Genomic DNA, 16018 nt, shown 5'->3' with positions numbered 1-16018 from the left:
ATCATAGAATAAAGAACAATAGTATTGCTACTATCATACTTTTCATTATAAAGCATCCAGATGTCCAATGCTCTGTTACCTATAGCAACCTAAAAGATAAGAACATTGAAACGATAGAGACCAAGCAGAAAGACCGGGGAGATGCTTGAAGAGCCAAAAGATTATTTCTTGCTACACATGAAATCATGAATTCTTCTCCCTGCCCCAAACAACCCCTACATGAGGAATGCTCTTATGCCTTCGAAAGAATTCCAGAACAGGGGCTGCTCCTTTCTCCTGTTCTGTTCCTTGTAGTTTGCTTCAGTTGAATATGAGCTTCAACATTGACTTCTTCTTTTGCTCGGTTATTCAGTGGGGTCTCTTTTGTTTTTTCCCCGATTTCTTCTTCTTGGTGCTAGCTCCTCTGCCGCGTTTAAAGACAGCTAGAATCTCAATACTGCATCCAGTCAGATTAATTTCTTTAAAATGATCAGTTATGAAGCTATGCCCCACAAACATAAAAGATCACTGAAGCAGTCAAAAGAATGAAGGTTCAAGCAAAAGCATTTGAGCATCACATACCAACCAAGCAAGGGACAAAGATCTTGAAGAACAGATAAGAATATGCATAAGGAAAAAATAAGATGTTAGAAAAAAGAGGGGACATTTTATATTAACAAGAATCATCTTATGACCAAAACAGAGGAAATTTTCTTTCTATTCAGTTTCTTTAGAATGTGAGCATCTACAAACCCTGCCCCTCCAACCTCTTGGTCCTCTGCAATGCCTATTTCATTCCCTTGCTATCTCCAATGGGATTGGTGAGTTCCAGTTGAAAGCAATATTTTCTCAACAATCAGGGAACACTAATGCACAATCTCAAATGTAGAAATGTCCTTATTACAGTCATACTTAAAAATTAGTAAGTCCCTTCAACACATCTAACAAACATCAAGTAGCAATTTCCACATAGAAGTGCTATTCATTGGCATGTCTGAGTATTTGTGAGTGGTGATTCCTTGGATCATAAACTAGGTGATAATGGAAAGGAAAAGAACTGAAAAAAGAAAATGTATAAGAAAGAAATATCATCTCTCCCATATAGATGTTCCTATACAGAAATGCCAAGAATCTTCCATCCTCTTCTCCATAGTGGCACAGGCATAAAGCCTTTTCATTTAGTTTCTCCCCTTATTGGAACACTATACTGGAAGACCATTCGGAAATTTTTGTGCAACACACAGTTTCTTCCTTCAAGCAAATGTGTTTATTATGCATATACATGAATGAAATAATAAATAATACTTGGTAGTTTTTTGTAATCATGTTCGATGAAATTTAATTTTAGTTTGACACAGATGCAAGTTTAAATTTGTTTGTAGGATTACATGAATTACAAGAGGGAAAGGCAAAACCTTTGTGTTCCAGGAAAGAAATTAAAGCCATGGGCTTTATGCAAATGCCATTCCTTACTAGCTAGCAGTGACAAGCAATCCTGCATGAAAAAGGACCTATAATCAGCTTCAAGATGACATAGTTCAGTGCCCAAAGTTGAATTGCATTTTATGAACCAAAAACTTGATGAAATTGAATGGTAGTTCAAATGAATTGTATTAAGACACAGAGATCAAAGAGCTGCATCTCAATCTAATATGGATTTGAAGGAAGGCCACATACCTCTTTAAAACTTTCCCAACCACAGCTAATATAGATAAGAATCTGAGGCAATGATTGATCTTCCTCATGTACAGTTGTGTTTTCAATTTGAATTGCAGCTTCTCTGGCACGCAGGACCCACGGTCTCTTCTCGTCTCTTACCTTTTCAGGTCTACCATAACAAATAAAACATAAGTGGATGACAGGAACAGCATTGAATGCTGTAGCACATCAATGATCGTGAATTTTCATAACAATATAGCAACCCATTTACTTCCCAGAATTTCCTTTTACTCTACCTTTTAGATGAATTGGTTCTCAGTTCCAATGCTGAGATGTGCCGTAGTTCCTTCACCAAGGACGGGTCCAGCCCTTTCCTCGGAGGGTCAACCACAACAACATCCGATCCCAAGAGCCATGAAGTTGGTTCCTATGCAAGTTGTTACTTGAAGTGAAAACTTATGCAACAACAAAATCATATAGAGCTATACAGCATACCAAGAGAGTTCTAGGGTCCGGAAAAGAAGATTAAAACAAGTTGAATCCATACGGATAAAGCAAAGTTTCCACCAGTAGAGTTTCTCTCCGGAACTAAATTAAGAGGTCAAAGAGATATAACATAATGGTAATTATGATGAAGCAAATAAATGACCAATACACTATATGATGACATCTAAATCACATGCAAGACCCCGAGGATACTGATAAGAGCTATTAGAACAAGAAACCCCCCAAGGAGGTGTGTTCTATCTCCACATCACAACAAAAACTTTTTTAAAAAAATCTTTTTTATTATTCTTAGGGGAGGAGAAGGGGAATTAGGGAGGAGATTACAAGGTGGAGAATCGACCCCCCACAACAAGGTGGAAGTTTAGGTAGCCAACCAACTGGGCTACCATGATTCCCCACAATAAAAGCTCTTCATGCCTACAGAAACAGCTTGACTGGTTTTCCTCTCTTTTGGTTAAAGGTGGTAGTTTTTTTTTTTCGTTTTTTTTTTTTGTGTGTGTGTGGGGGGGGGGGGGGAGGTGCTAGGTTGGTTTACCTGAATCCATACAAGGAAGTGAGGAACATTAAGTATTTGGGAGCAATAGGATTCTCAACACTGATTAACACTAAGAACCAAATGCTTTGATAACTCCTTTATCAGGAAGTCTCCAAGAGACTCAGCTTCCTCTAAAATTTAAACAATTTAAGGAGATTTAATAATTATTCCAAATGATCTGTTACTTTAACAGGGGAGCATCCTGTACCTCCCAGGGAATACATCCCATGCTATCAACCTTTATGCCACAAAACTGTAGATCAGAACACTCAGTGCAGCAATTGCTCTCCTTTACCATCATAGATGATGCAAAATTTTCCATTAAATGGGTGCCATGCCAGCTTATAAATAGGCGTACCTCTATTTATCTTACACTAAACTGATCAAGCTATTACATGTTCTGCCCACCTAAAAATAATATGTAGCCTACATTTCCAGGTGATTTTGAATTCTTAATCTTATACTGTTTAAGAATAAACTGTTTAATTAACTGCAGACATTCGTGAAGAACTGACCTCCTTCCCGATTCCCTAGCTTTACAGAGTAAATCAATACCTCTCCATATATTGTTGCTGCTTTTTTTAAACTTCAAACAGAGGGAACAAAGAAATAAACATACACACACATGTACTGCCAAAGTCACATAATTATTACTTGGGTGTGGGTTATAGCAATGCCCACACTTCATTACACAGTATCAAAATGAGATGGAATATCTATAAGTATGTTTTGTTCTGTTAATATTTTAAGGCAATTAGGGCTTACATGTTACTCCACTGTGACTAAACTCATTGTTAGATAATGAATTGAGACATAATCTAAAGCAGTATACATAGCTAGCATAATTATAGGGATTCACAGCAGATTTACAGGATTTCCTTTATTATTCTTTCCATAGTTAGGGCTCTATGTACTTGTATATATACTTGTTACTTCTTGAATACAAGATAAGAGAGATTGCTCTATTGTCTCTGTACTTTATACTTTACATGGTATCCGAGCCTATTGGCTCGATCGTTTGACCAGTCATCTCCGGCGACTGGGTGTGAAGAAAGTGGATGTCACGCGCCACCTGTAGCTCCGGTCTGTTCATCACGCGCCGGTGCGTGAAGGTGCATGCACTGTCAGCTTTGCTTTTTGTTTCTGTTTTGTTCTCCATCCTCGTCTTCTCTTTTCCGGCGGCTTCTGTTACTTGTCTGGTTAGCCGAACTTGCTGGAAGTAGATCTTCGAGTCACAACCTGTTTGGTTCGCTTCTTGGGTTGTTTCAGGTTTCACAATACTGTTTTACTTTGTAAGTATCTCATATTTGATTTCTTTTGCTTCTGTGGCTGTTGGACTCTTGTTTGGGAGTTGGGCTGTTTTATTATTTGTGGGGATAGCTATTGCTTTCTTGGTTTAGCCGATTGGTGTTGGTATTATTTATTTGGGGGTCATCCTTTGCTTAATTGCTGGTTGTCTGGAATTGATCATTATCTTGGGTTGGTTTAAACTCTGATTTGGTTTCTCTGGTGCTTGAAACACTGAAAATATTTGTCTCCAACTCGGTCAGTATCAGATTTGCAAGAAGTTGCATTCGGTCGAACTTCTTAAAACTCATATTGCTTACTGATTTTGTTTGGATCTTTACTAATCACATTTGGGACCTCAGACTTGGTTTGAGATATTTTTATTGGTGCAACTTCAGGGGTATATTTAATAGTTGAGGAATTTTGCTAGTTCCTCTGTCAATAATTACGCTCAATTGGTATTTCTTCACATAGAACTTTTGTTGGGTTCTCTATCATCTGTTTTGATACTTTGAGAATTTTATTGGTTTAAAAAAAAAAAGAATGGCTACCAATAGTAAACAAGGAGAAAATAATGCTACAGCTCCTGGTCCAACAATTTTGGTTTCGGATGAGTTCATGAAATTCCATCAATATCACAAATCAATTAAGTTATCTTCTTCAGTTGCTTTTGCTGGGTCAGATAAAACATGTCTTTTCACCTCTTCAAATAAATGGGCGATTGATTCAGGTGCCAATGGCACCAAATCACATGACGGGCAATCCAAATATTTTTTCTAGCTTTCGATCACACAAAGCACCCTCTCCGGTTACTGATGGGTCAACTTGTAGTAGTGTTGGATCTGGGATTGTTGAACCAACTTCCTCTATTACCCTGTCATCTGTATTATGTCTACCAAACTTGGCCTTCAATTTGATTTCTGTTAGTAAAATCACCAAAGACCTTATTGTTGTGTTGCGTTCTTTCCCGATCATTGTTTGTTTTTTGATCTTACAACGAAGCAGGTTATTAGTAAAGGATATTTATCTGGTGATCTCTATATTCATGATGAATGGGAGCCACGACCTATTGCATGCTCCATTGTTGTGTCTCCTTTTGAAGCACATTATCAGTTGGGACATCCCTCTCTACCTTTGTTGAAGAAGTTGTGTCCTCAGTTTCCGAATATTTCATTATTGGATTGTGAGTCATGTCGATTTGCAAAACACCATCGCATCTCGTTAAGTCCAAGGGTTAATAAGCGAGCTGAGTCAGCTTTTGATTTAGTCCATTCTGATGTTTGGGGACCATGTCCGGTTGTTTCTAAAACTGGGTATAAGTATTTTGTCACTTTTGTAGATGATTTTTCTCGAATGACTTGGATTTACTTTATGAAGAGCCGCTTTGAAGTGTTTACTCACTTTTCTGCCTTTTGTGCTGAAGTCAAAACTCAATTCAATGCTTCGGTACGTACTCTAAGGAGTGATAACGCTAAAGAATACATGTCATAGTTATTTTAGTCCTACATGAGACAACATAGTATGTTACATCAGTCTTCATGTGTTGATACACCCTCTCAAAATGGAGTTGCTGAGAGGAAGAATGGCATCTACTTGAGACAGCTCGAGCACTTCTGTTCCAAATGAAGGTGCCTAAACACTTCTGGGTTGATGCAGTTTCTACGGCTTGTTTTCTGATTAATCGGATGCCATCTACTGTGCTCGGTGGTAATGTGCCTTGTAGTGTTCTTTTTCCGAACAAGTCATTATTTCGGGTGGAACGTGGAAGCACATGTTATGTTCGAGATGTTCGACCATCTCTTAACAAGTTGGATCCCAAGGAATTGAAGTGTATTTTCTTGCGCTATTCTCGCCTTCAGAATGGGTATCGTTGTTATTCTACTGAGCTTGGCAAATATTTAGTGTCAACTGATGTGGTATTTTCAGAGACTACACCATTCTTCTATGCACCTCCCGTTTCTACTAGCCAGGGGGAGGAAGATGAGTGGCTAGTATATCAAGTTGCCCATACTTTGATAGAACAATCAGAAGATACTCTTCCATCTCCCAGTTCTGTTGTTGAGCATGAATCGACTACTGCGCCTTCAGTACCTGCTCCAACTGTGTTAGCAAAATCTCCAATTGTTCAAATTTATTCGCGGAGGTGAGAGACAAATGATACATGTCCCGCACTAGTTCCTTCATCATCTGGTCCTCCTTTGCCTGATCCTCCAGATAACCTTGACCTTCTTATTGCTCTTCGTAAAGGTACACGTACTTGCAAATAGACATATTCTGTTGCTAACTTTGTTTCCTATGACCACTTATCCTCTACGTCTAGATCTATGATTGCTTCTCTAGACTCCATCTCCGTACCCAAAACAGTGAATGAGGCTTTGAATCATCCCGGATGGTCTGAGGCAATGCTTGAGGAAATACATGCTTCAGAGGATAACCACACATGGGATTTGGTAGATTTACCAAAGGGAAAGAAACCAGTGGGATGCAAGTGGGTCTCTACAGTTAAAGTTGATCCAGATGGTTATGTGGCAAGACTTAAGGCCAGACTTGTGGCTAAAGGATGTGCTCAAACTTCTAGGGTGGATTATTCTGACACCTTCTCCCCGATTGCCAAACTCAGTTCTGTCCGCTTATTTATTTCTCTAGCTGCGTCCGAGAATTGGCCTTTACATCAGTTGGATATCAAGAATGCGTTCCTTCACGGTGATCTTCAAGAGGAAGTGTATATGGAGCAACCACCCGGTTTTGTTGCTCAGGGGGAGCACGGGAAAGTCTGTCATTTAAAGAAGTCCTTGTATGGCTTGAAGCAGAGTCCACTAGCTTGGTTTGGCAAGTTCAGTTAGGTAGTTCAGGAGTTTGGGCTGAAAATGAGTAAGTGTGATCACTCGGTCTTCTATCGGAAATCAGTAGTTGGCACTATTCTCCTTGTTGTATATGTTGATGATATTGTTATCACAGGAAACGACTATGCCGGAATTTCTTCCCTCAAGTCTTTTCTACATGCTAGGTTTCATACAAAGGACTTGGGCCAGTTGAAATACTTTTTGGGAGTAGAAGTAAATAGAAGCAAGAAGGGAATTCTTTTGTCTCAGAGAAAGTACGTTCTTGACTTGCTTGCAAAAACTGGAAAGTTGGCAGCTAAACTTTTCAGTACTCCAATGGTTCCTACTGTGCATCTTATGAAAGATGATTGTGATCCTTTTGACGATCCAGAGAGATACAGGAGGTTAGTTGGGAAATTAAACTACCTCACCGTGACTCATCCAGATATTGCTTTTGCGGTAAGTGTTGTTACATGTCTACACCAACGGTCAAGCATTGGATAGCTTTGGAACAGATGTTGTGTTACTTGAAAGGAGCTCATGGACTTGGCATATTATATAGCAATCACAATCATACTCGTATTGAGTGTTTTGCAGATGTTGACTGGGCTGGATCCAAAATTGATAGAAGATCTACTACATGTTATTGTGTCTTTGTTGGAGGAAACCTTGTATCATGGAGGAGTAAGAAGCAAAGTGAATCTCGATCCAGTGCAAAATCCGAGTATAGAGCTATGTCACAGTCTACGTGTGAGATTATGTGGATACATCATCTTTTGACTGAAATTGGGTTGGAGCATCCAATACTAGCAAAACTCTGGTGTGACAATCAAGTTGCCCTCCATGTTGCGTCAAATCCGGTGTATCATGAAGGAACTAAGCATATTGAGGTTGACTGCCATTTTATTAGTGAGAAGATTCAGGAGAGCTTGATCTCCACTGGCTACGTGAAGACAGGAGAGCAACCAGCTGATTTGTACACAAAGGCATTGAATGGAATTCGAGTTGATTACTTTTGTAACAAACTGGGCATGATCAATATCTATGCTCTAGCTTGAAGGGGAGTGTTAGATAATGAATGTAGACATAATCTTATGCAATATACATAGCTAGCATAATTATAGGGATTCACAGCAGATTTATAGGATTTCCTTTTTTATTCTTTCCATAGTTAGGGCTCTATGTACTTGTATATATACTTGTTACTTCTTGAATACAAGATAAGAGAGATTGGTCTATGTTCTATGTACTTTATAGTTTACACTCATCAAAGTGGGAAGCGGAATTGGCAAGTGGAAGAAAATTGAATTTAGAAGACTCATTGAGGCAGTTCTTCCAATAATACAGGACCGAAGAGGTCATTTTCTGAACTGCATCCAGCTTCTCAACCCAAAGACTTAATGAAGATTTGAGGATGACAGTGACCAAGGTTGATTGGAATACCTTTGTCAGTGTAAACAACATAAAAATCTATTTAGCTCCATTCTATGAATTTATGTAGGATCAGAATGCTACTAAGACTTCTGAAATAAGGAATCCCCACTTAATTAAATCTCCTACTCTGTGATACTACTACCGAACAGCCGCTCGTTTAGAGGGCAGTCCAAAACTGCTTGATGAGAACATGGATTGGTGCAGATGGCTTACTCAGTTGCCATAGCTGATCCAAGATAGTCAGTTGTTCAATTGACAAAAGTGTGTAGTGAAATGGGATTAGCTACTAGTCTGCATTTTGTTCAGAAAGTAAGAACAGATCCTTTCACAATAAGCAAATCCCTTTGAAGTGTTTGTGTAGGACAATATTCACTACTCTGCTTAGGGATTTCTAGGTGTATGGCATGTGCCATGATTGAAATGCCATTGGGAACTTAGTTAGCTTGGGGATATTTTGAGTAGATTGTCATGTTCCTCCTACTGTATGCCCCTTGTAACTTTGTAATGCTACATTTTATCTATTCTTGAAGCAATTATACTATACTTAAAAAGAAAAAGATCTATGTATAGGTGTATATGATAAAACAGAAATGTGTTTCTCAAAGTCAGTATGACCACATGAATAAATTTGAAAACCATATATTGAAGTAAAAATGCAGACAAGTTTACGTGACTAAAACCAAAGTTGTGCATGCTTGTGATGATTATATGTAATTGACTTGTTGAGACTGACTATAGAAGCGTCTGCATGGTGCCAGCTGATATTGCTTTCGACATTGGTAGGCAAGCGCTCAACTGTCTTCTCAAAAGATTGCTTGGACTCTTTATTAACCTCAACACATTTAACTGACCTGAGAAGAAACGTAAATTTAAAGAGGAAAGCTCAGACATGTTATCTTCAGACAAGTTATCAGATATATTTTTTTTTTTTGATAAGGTAAAATTTTACTAATAGAAGTACCAAAATGGTACAGAAGCTTACAATCCAGCTGGATTACAAAAAGAACTTCTACATATCAACTAATTCCAAATCCCCTAAATCCATATCACCTAACTCCTCTACAAAGTTAATTGTTCCAGATTTTCCGAAATAGTTCTTTTACACCAAAAATACAAATTTAGCAGACAACTATTTTTAGTTCTGGAGATATTCTGTTTTCTCCCTTCAAAACAGGCCCTATTCCTTTCTAGCCATATAATCCATACCACACATAAAGGAATTGTCCTCCATACAGAAAGTTATCAGATTTAAGTTTGCTATAGACGTGTTAAAATTAGTCCTAGAAGATGTGAGAGGGTATTCATCCACAAAAGGGGGGGGGGTGTTATAAAATGTCACATCAAATTCAAAATAATACGCTGGAAAAATAATTCAAAATAACGCGAAGTGATTTTATCAAATGTTAAGCTTCAATTTTTGAATCCAATAGATTTTTCCATTTCCAGAGAGATTAATCTTTTTGGGAGTGACTAAAACAGACAGTAGGTCAAAAAAAGGGGTAGAGGACTGTTATTCTGACCGACATTTCCTTGAAAAAGCCAAAGATAACCCAATTACACCAGCTCCTGCATAGAGATCAACAACTGATGCACCGAGTGGGACATATTTCTGTAACTTCCGCAGCAAAGAGTCAAAAGCCTGAAGAAGGACAAATGATTAAGTAAAATCGAGAGAAAAATGTATCGTAATGGAAAAATCGGTCAAGGTTGTGTGGTTGGGTTACCAAATTAAGAAAAAATGATAATCAGAAATATGCCCCTAGAAGCAAAATGCATGGACTGTGGCTCAAACCAAGTTTAGTTCATCCTTAAGTAGGTTTAGTGTAAGCTAAAGTAGGAAAATAATCATCAAAAACATGCCATTACATGGTCAGAAATTGTGGATTGGCCCAAGACAAACCAGAAATGGAAGAAAGTGGGGGAAAGAATCAAACAAAGTTATCTACCCAAAAGAAGACATGTCCAATGTAAAGAATAAGGATTCTATTCATTTTTTCCTGATAAGTGATGTGTGATACGGATTTATTGGCACTTATCCTGCCGTGTCTAAATTTACTGGAGAACTAAGAAACTCATTCATAGCAAACTCTGGCAGGAGAAATCCACTATTGTGCTTTATCTGTGAAGTGTGTTCTATGTCTCATCTGTGCTACTCAGAGCGGAGCTCAAGAAAACGGTAATAAACATGATTGCTCTTTCCCTTAAAAAAGAAAAAAAGAATCCTTTTTTAAGAGCTCTACCCGTGTATTTGCTTGCCCAAAGCTTGATGGAGCTAAAGAGACATCAATCCCTCCAATGTGCTCCCAGAAATCTCTTTCCCCTAACAAATGTCTCCATCTGTTTCCAAAGATAATCTGCATACCAGAACGAAGATATCAACTAACTGCTGCACTCTTATTAAAGATATCACAGTAGTGGCCAAATTATGAGCAACATTTTCCAATCACATATATACTGAACATCTATTCATATGTGTGCATATCCATGGGGTGGAGAAAGAGACAAAGAGAGACTTGCTCACATTATTTGATGATGTCTGGAAATTAGCCCAAACTGAATGAATTAAATGAACTTTTCTCTTTGGCCCACCATTTGCCCAGAGGAACTACATTAGCAAGTGAGAATTTGTGTAAAATTAATGCAATTCATTGATGAAGAAGTCTAGTATTGCTAACATCACTGTCTTACATTGGCTAAAGCATTTAATTTTCCAGCGCTAGCTGAATTCTCGCTTCTTGAATTCCAAACCAAAGAGACCTGCACTTTACCTGAAATAAGACAATTTTTATCAACTCCATCAAAGATCATCCCAAGCCTCTTATTCACTATGACATGTACAAACCATTCTTATATCTCTCCGGGATAGGAAGGGATGTATCATGCGTTGTGACGGCCATCTGCACAATAATGAGTTGCATCTCAGATAAAGAACAGCAAAATTCTCAATCAAACTATCTCATCGACCTAATTCTTTCCTCTGCAAACTTATATGTATTACTCACCTGAACATACCTCAGGTCACCAGTGCCTTGATCTTCATCATATGGTTCAACATTCAACTCAATTATCCCTGGAGGGACCCAGACGATGCCAACAGAGAGAGAAAAAGAAAATCCAAATGAGAACAAAGAATAGACAAATAATTACGGCAGCTGTTGTTTAAATAGGTAGGTTCACACGATTTAATACACTTCGAAAGAGAATGACAAACAAATTACTACATAAATTTGGGGGAAAAAGATAGGATGCAGGATTAGGAACAAGCCTCGCTTCAGGAGCTCCACAGCAGCATTGATGTTCGGATGATGAGCTGAAACAGTGTCACATAATTGCACTTAGATAATTCTATTGTCTATGCATAGATAAGTGTACCACAAAAATCAGATATGTGAATACCCAAATAGCAGACCTTTACAGTCCGGGATATCAACTACATTATGAGTGCCCTCCTCATAAAGCCCAATCAGGGGCTTGCTTGATGAACCGCGAATAGCAAGCTTTGCACGACATCTCCATCCCCACTGCATCCAAAGGACAGTTAATCTAAGCTCATACTTCATGCCATAAAATAACTCCACCAAAAATACAACAAATCAATTTAAGGCACAATAAGATTTACATCAATCACATACTAATCTACAACTATCAAATGAAAAATCTTTCACGCCGAGCTTCTTGAAGTAACCTATAGCTTCATCAATAACTACTGGACGGTGAAGATCAAACTCTTGAGTGCAACCAGAACACCTGTAAAACCACATTAAAATTGAGGCAGTTAAACACAATATATACTACAATCAGAGGTGGATGAAGTATACCAACATCCACCCACTATACACAATATTATACTACAATCAGAGGTGGATTCAGTGTACCAACATCCACAGACTATCTTCCACTCGAACTATATACTATCGGAAAAAGGTCTAATTTTTTGCACATATACTATCCAAAATTGCTCAATTTTGCGCTCCATTACACTTTTGATCCTTTTATACCCTTGCTATTAGCAAATCGTCTCATAAAAACGATACAATTTTATCCCTCAAATTTTAACTATGGTTTAAAGTTACACTCAAGTAATTGGCTAGAGCTCAAGGGATAAACAAGACTTTTTCCTAATGACAGGAGTAATATTAGACCAAAAGTTTAACGGAAAGTAAAGATGTCTTATGCTATATAATAAAAAGGTTTAAAAATTACTGAGCTGAATACAGATATTAAGAGGGATAGTCAATAATGAATAGTAATGAGCTTGTGGAGCTAAGAATAATGGAACTACAGGAAAGAAAAAGGTACGTACGACTGGAAATGAGTGCAATTGAGGGCGCAAGATAAGGAAGATGGAGGAGAAGGGATAGGATTATTAGGGTTTATAGAGAGAGCTGATGATGATGGGGCAGCGATGCGTTCTGCGCACAGCTGATTGGTCGTAGCTTGACAGCTAATAATGCGATGGATTGGAACTGCCGGAGAGAAGAAGAAGCTCAGCGCCATTGGAAATTGGAACCGTTAATTTCTGAAAGTGTTCGTTACACTCTCAGCTGCGGGTGGCGGGAATGGATAAAATAATGAAGAGCAGTATCTATACCCGACGCCGACATACTAATATCTCAGCCATGCCCGATTGCCCGTGCTCATCTCTGGGTGGGTGGATCCAAGTCGAATTATTTGAATCCGAACCGTTTTGTGTTATGTTGTTTTCTTAAAAGTAAATTGACCATTGAGAGTTATATGTCTCAAACTTGAAAATAAATTGGGAAAATGCTCGAATATGCTACTAAACTTGAGGAAATGGCTCATATTAGTCACTCGTTAATAGTTGGTCTTGAATATGCCCCCGTTTATTACTATTTTGGGACATATCTGCCGGTATTCACTAATGAAACTAAGGGTGTTAAACGAGTCGGGCTAACCTATTAACGACCTGGTTCAACTCGGTTTAGCCCGGGTCAGCCCGATCCTGTAAGGAGTGGGACGGGTTGGCTAGGATAGGGGGTTGTACCTGACGGGGTCGGGCTATTTTTGGCTACTGGTGCATCGGAACCTAGTTAGCTCGGTAACCCGTTTACGGGTTTTTACCGGGTTCCGGCCCGGTATCCGTTGGAATTTTTTTTTTGATCGTTGCCAACGGTTCAAATTCAAAAATGACCGTTGGGTAATAACCATTTTTTGCAGATTTAGCCATTTCGGCCTACCCCTTTAATAAAATAGCCCCCACTCTTAATAATTGATAAATTACATTTTTAGCCTTTTAAAAACTATAAATAGCTCCCCTCCTCTCCCCTTCTTCATTTTTTCTCACAACTCGCTCTCTTTTTCTACTCTAATTCTCTCGCAATTCCCTCTTGATTATTGAATTGCTAATTGCTCTCAAGTTCTCAATTAATTGTTATTTCAAGTTTTATCAAATTTTTATGGTAGCAACTACAAAATTATAAGTGAAGTGTGGTATCATCAAATATCAATTGAAGCGTGATATCAAATGTAGTGCGGCATCCGGACTCCCGGTCTTTCCATCTATTTTTCTTCTTTGGTGTTTATTTTTATTTTATTATTTAGAATTATTAACTTAGTTTTATTGATTTAATTTACAAAATGGATATATTTAGAGCAGCCAAAAAAGCGTGTACTAGTAGGGGTGATACTGGTAAGAGTAAATATAGTAAAAGATCACGAGGTGGTGCTGGTTCTTCTAGTAGCTTTACACATATTTCTGAAAGTTCACCTGAAAATTTAAATATAGACTACGAGAAATTTCAAGAAGATTATGGTATATATGATAATTTTGATGATATTGAGTCACCTGATAATCTTGAAATACCACCACCCACACCTGGTACTGCTAGTCAAAATATTAAGAGTGTCAGTAATATAGGTAAGCCTCCTCTCCGTATTAAAAAGAATCGACGATTAAGAAGTAAGTGTGTGCAATTTTTTGAAAGTCTAGAAAAAGATAAAAATTATGTAATACTATTTGTCGGGAAGTTTATAAACATGAGACCGGAGGTAAGCAAGAGGGGACGAGTCAACTTCGTAGGCACATGGTAGATAATCACCCTATTAAATGAGGTGCTGATGAACAATCTAGCCAACAAAAACTTAACCCGGGTACTGGTGGTTTAATAGGTAAATACGATATATTAAAAGATTGAGAAAAATTAGCTAAAATGATTGTTTTAGGTTGTTTACCTTTTAGCTTTGCTGCTTTACCATATTTTGTTACTTATATTCAAAGAATTTGTAACCATTTATTTAAAGGTATTCCTAGAAGTACTTGTAGATCTGATATTTTTAGGCTTTTGGACAATATCATACATATATCCGTTATTTGTTCGCTAGCCTTCCTTGTAGAGTTTCTCTTACTTCTGATATTGGTCGTGCTGTTATTGAAAATGATTATTTGATTGTTACATGCCATTAGATAGATGATAATTTTTGTATGCAAAAACGTATTATTGCTTTTAAATATTATGAAGATCAAAGTCATACTGATGTATTTATAAGTCATACTATCCATGAAGTTGCTATATACAATCTTGAAAAAAAAGTTTTGTGTATGTCATTTGATAATGCTTCTAATAACAATGCTGTTATTTCACTATTAAAACTGCATCTACACCCACCAATTCCTGAAATATTTCATGTGAGGTGTGTGCATGTCATATTTATAATTTAATTGTTAAAAGTGGCCTTGAATTATTTACAAATGAGATCACTTTGGTTAGAAGAGTTGTTGGTGTAATTCAAGAAAATAATAGAAGTGCTAGATTAAATGCATTTAAGGATAAATGTGTACATTATGGACTAAAACTAAGACTCATGCCTTAAGAAATAGTTACTAGGTGGAATTATACTTATTTATTCTTAAGATGTTGTTATAAATATAGAATGCCTATACCTAAAGTTGCTAACTCTCATTGTATCGATCCTAACCGTTTGTTAACAGCTAGTACTTGGGATGTCATTGAAGATGTTGAGTTTTCTGGAGCTTATTATCCTACTATTGCAAATGGTTTAGATCATATAGCTAAAATTTCTCTTGTACTCCATAATTTCAAGAAGAAATAAGGATATAGTTCTGTTGTTGAATCTATGCTATATAAATTTAAGAAATATTTCTATCTTATTTCCCCTATTTATCTAATTGGTGCTATTTTAAACTCTTCTATCAAAATGACTACTTGTCGCCAATGCTTTATATGTTTGTATGGATATTGGACCAACTGAAACCCCTGATATTGAAACTTGCATTTTTGATCCACACAAACATTTACAAGCTTTATATAATTATTATGCTAACACTGTTGATGTTTCTTCTGCTGTAGATGCAAATGAAAATATTCCTTCAAGTTCAGTTTTTACATTTGCATCTGGTGCTATGGAGGATAATGATGGTATTGAAGATAATTTAATTTGGTCTACACTAGGAGAGCATCAACAAACCAATAGCAAGAATATTGATGAACTCCAATTCTACTTGCAAAAGAAAACAGAGTCCCACACAAAGGAATTTCTACCGCTGGCTTGGTGGAGGACCAACTCAAATCAATTTCCTATTTTTCGGTCATGGCTCGAGACGTGATAAATGTGCCAATTTTAACAGTTGCATCAGAGAGCGCATTTAGCCAAGCAAGGCAGCAGCTAGGAGATACCCGTTATTCATTGAGTAGCAATGCTTTGAAAATTCTAGTGTGCTTCGGAGATTGGATAAAATCAGAACGGCAAAATCAAGGACATGAAGAGGTAGATGAACCGAAGGACCAAGAAATTGGAGATATAGTAGTTTATGGTT

At 37.5% G+C, this 16018-nt stretch overlaps 1 protein-coding gene across 1 annotated transcript; it reads right to left on the bottom strand.

Moving 5' to 3' along the window:
• Positions 1-9: 9 nt before the first annotated feature.
• On the bottom strand, positions 10-12882 carry LOC107789949 (uncharacterized). The gene is made up of 15 exons (XM_016611829.2): positions 12527-12882; positions 11856-11970; positions 11633-11744; positions 11489-11533; positions 11226-11293; positions 11066-11120; positions 10912-10991; positions 10745-10828; positions 10464-10577; positions 9744-9862; positions 8957-9074; positions 1935-2065; positions 1657-1807; positions 1395-1474; positions 10-436 (listed from the first exon to the last, which is right to left on the bottom strand). The coding sequence occupies exons 1-15, from the start codon at positions 12718-12720 to the stop codon at positions 349-351; spliced, it is 1554 nt and encodes a 517-aa protein (XP_016467315.1). The 5' UTR covers positions 12721-12882; the 3' UTR covers positions 10-348.
• Positions 12883-16018: the final 3136 nt, after the last annotated feature.

Source organism: Nicotiana tabacum, chromosome 21 (assembly GCF_000715075.1).
Source record: "Nicotiana tabacum cultivar K326 chromosome 21, ASM71507v2, whole genome shotgun sequence".
In the NCBI taxonomy this organism is placed as follows: Eukaryota; Viridiplantae; Streptophyta; class Magnoliopsida; order Solanales; family Solanaceae; genus Nicotiana; species Nicotiana tabacum.
The sequence above is the reverse complement of the archived record's forward strand: the minus strand, read 5'-3'. Positions and strand labels throughout refer to the sequence as shown.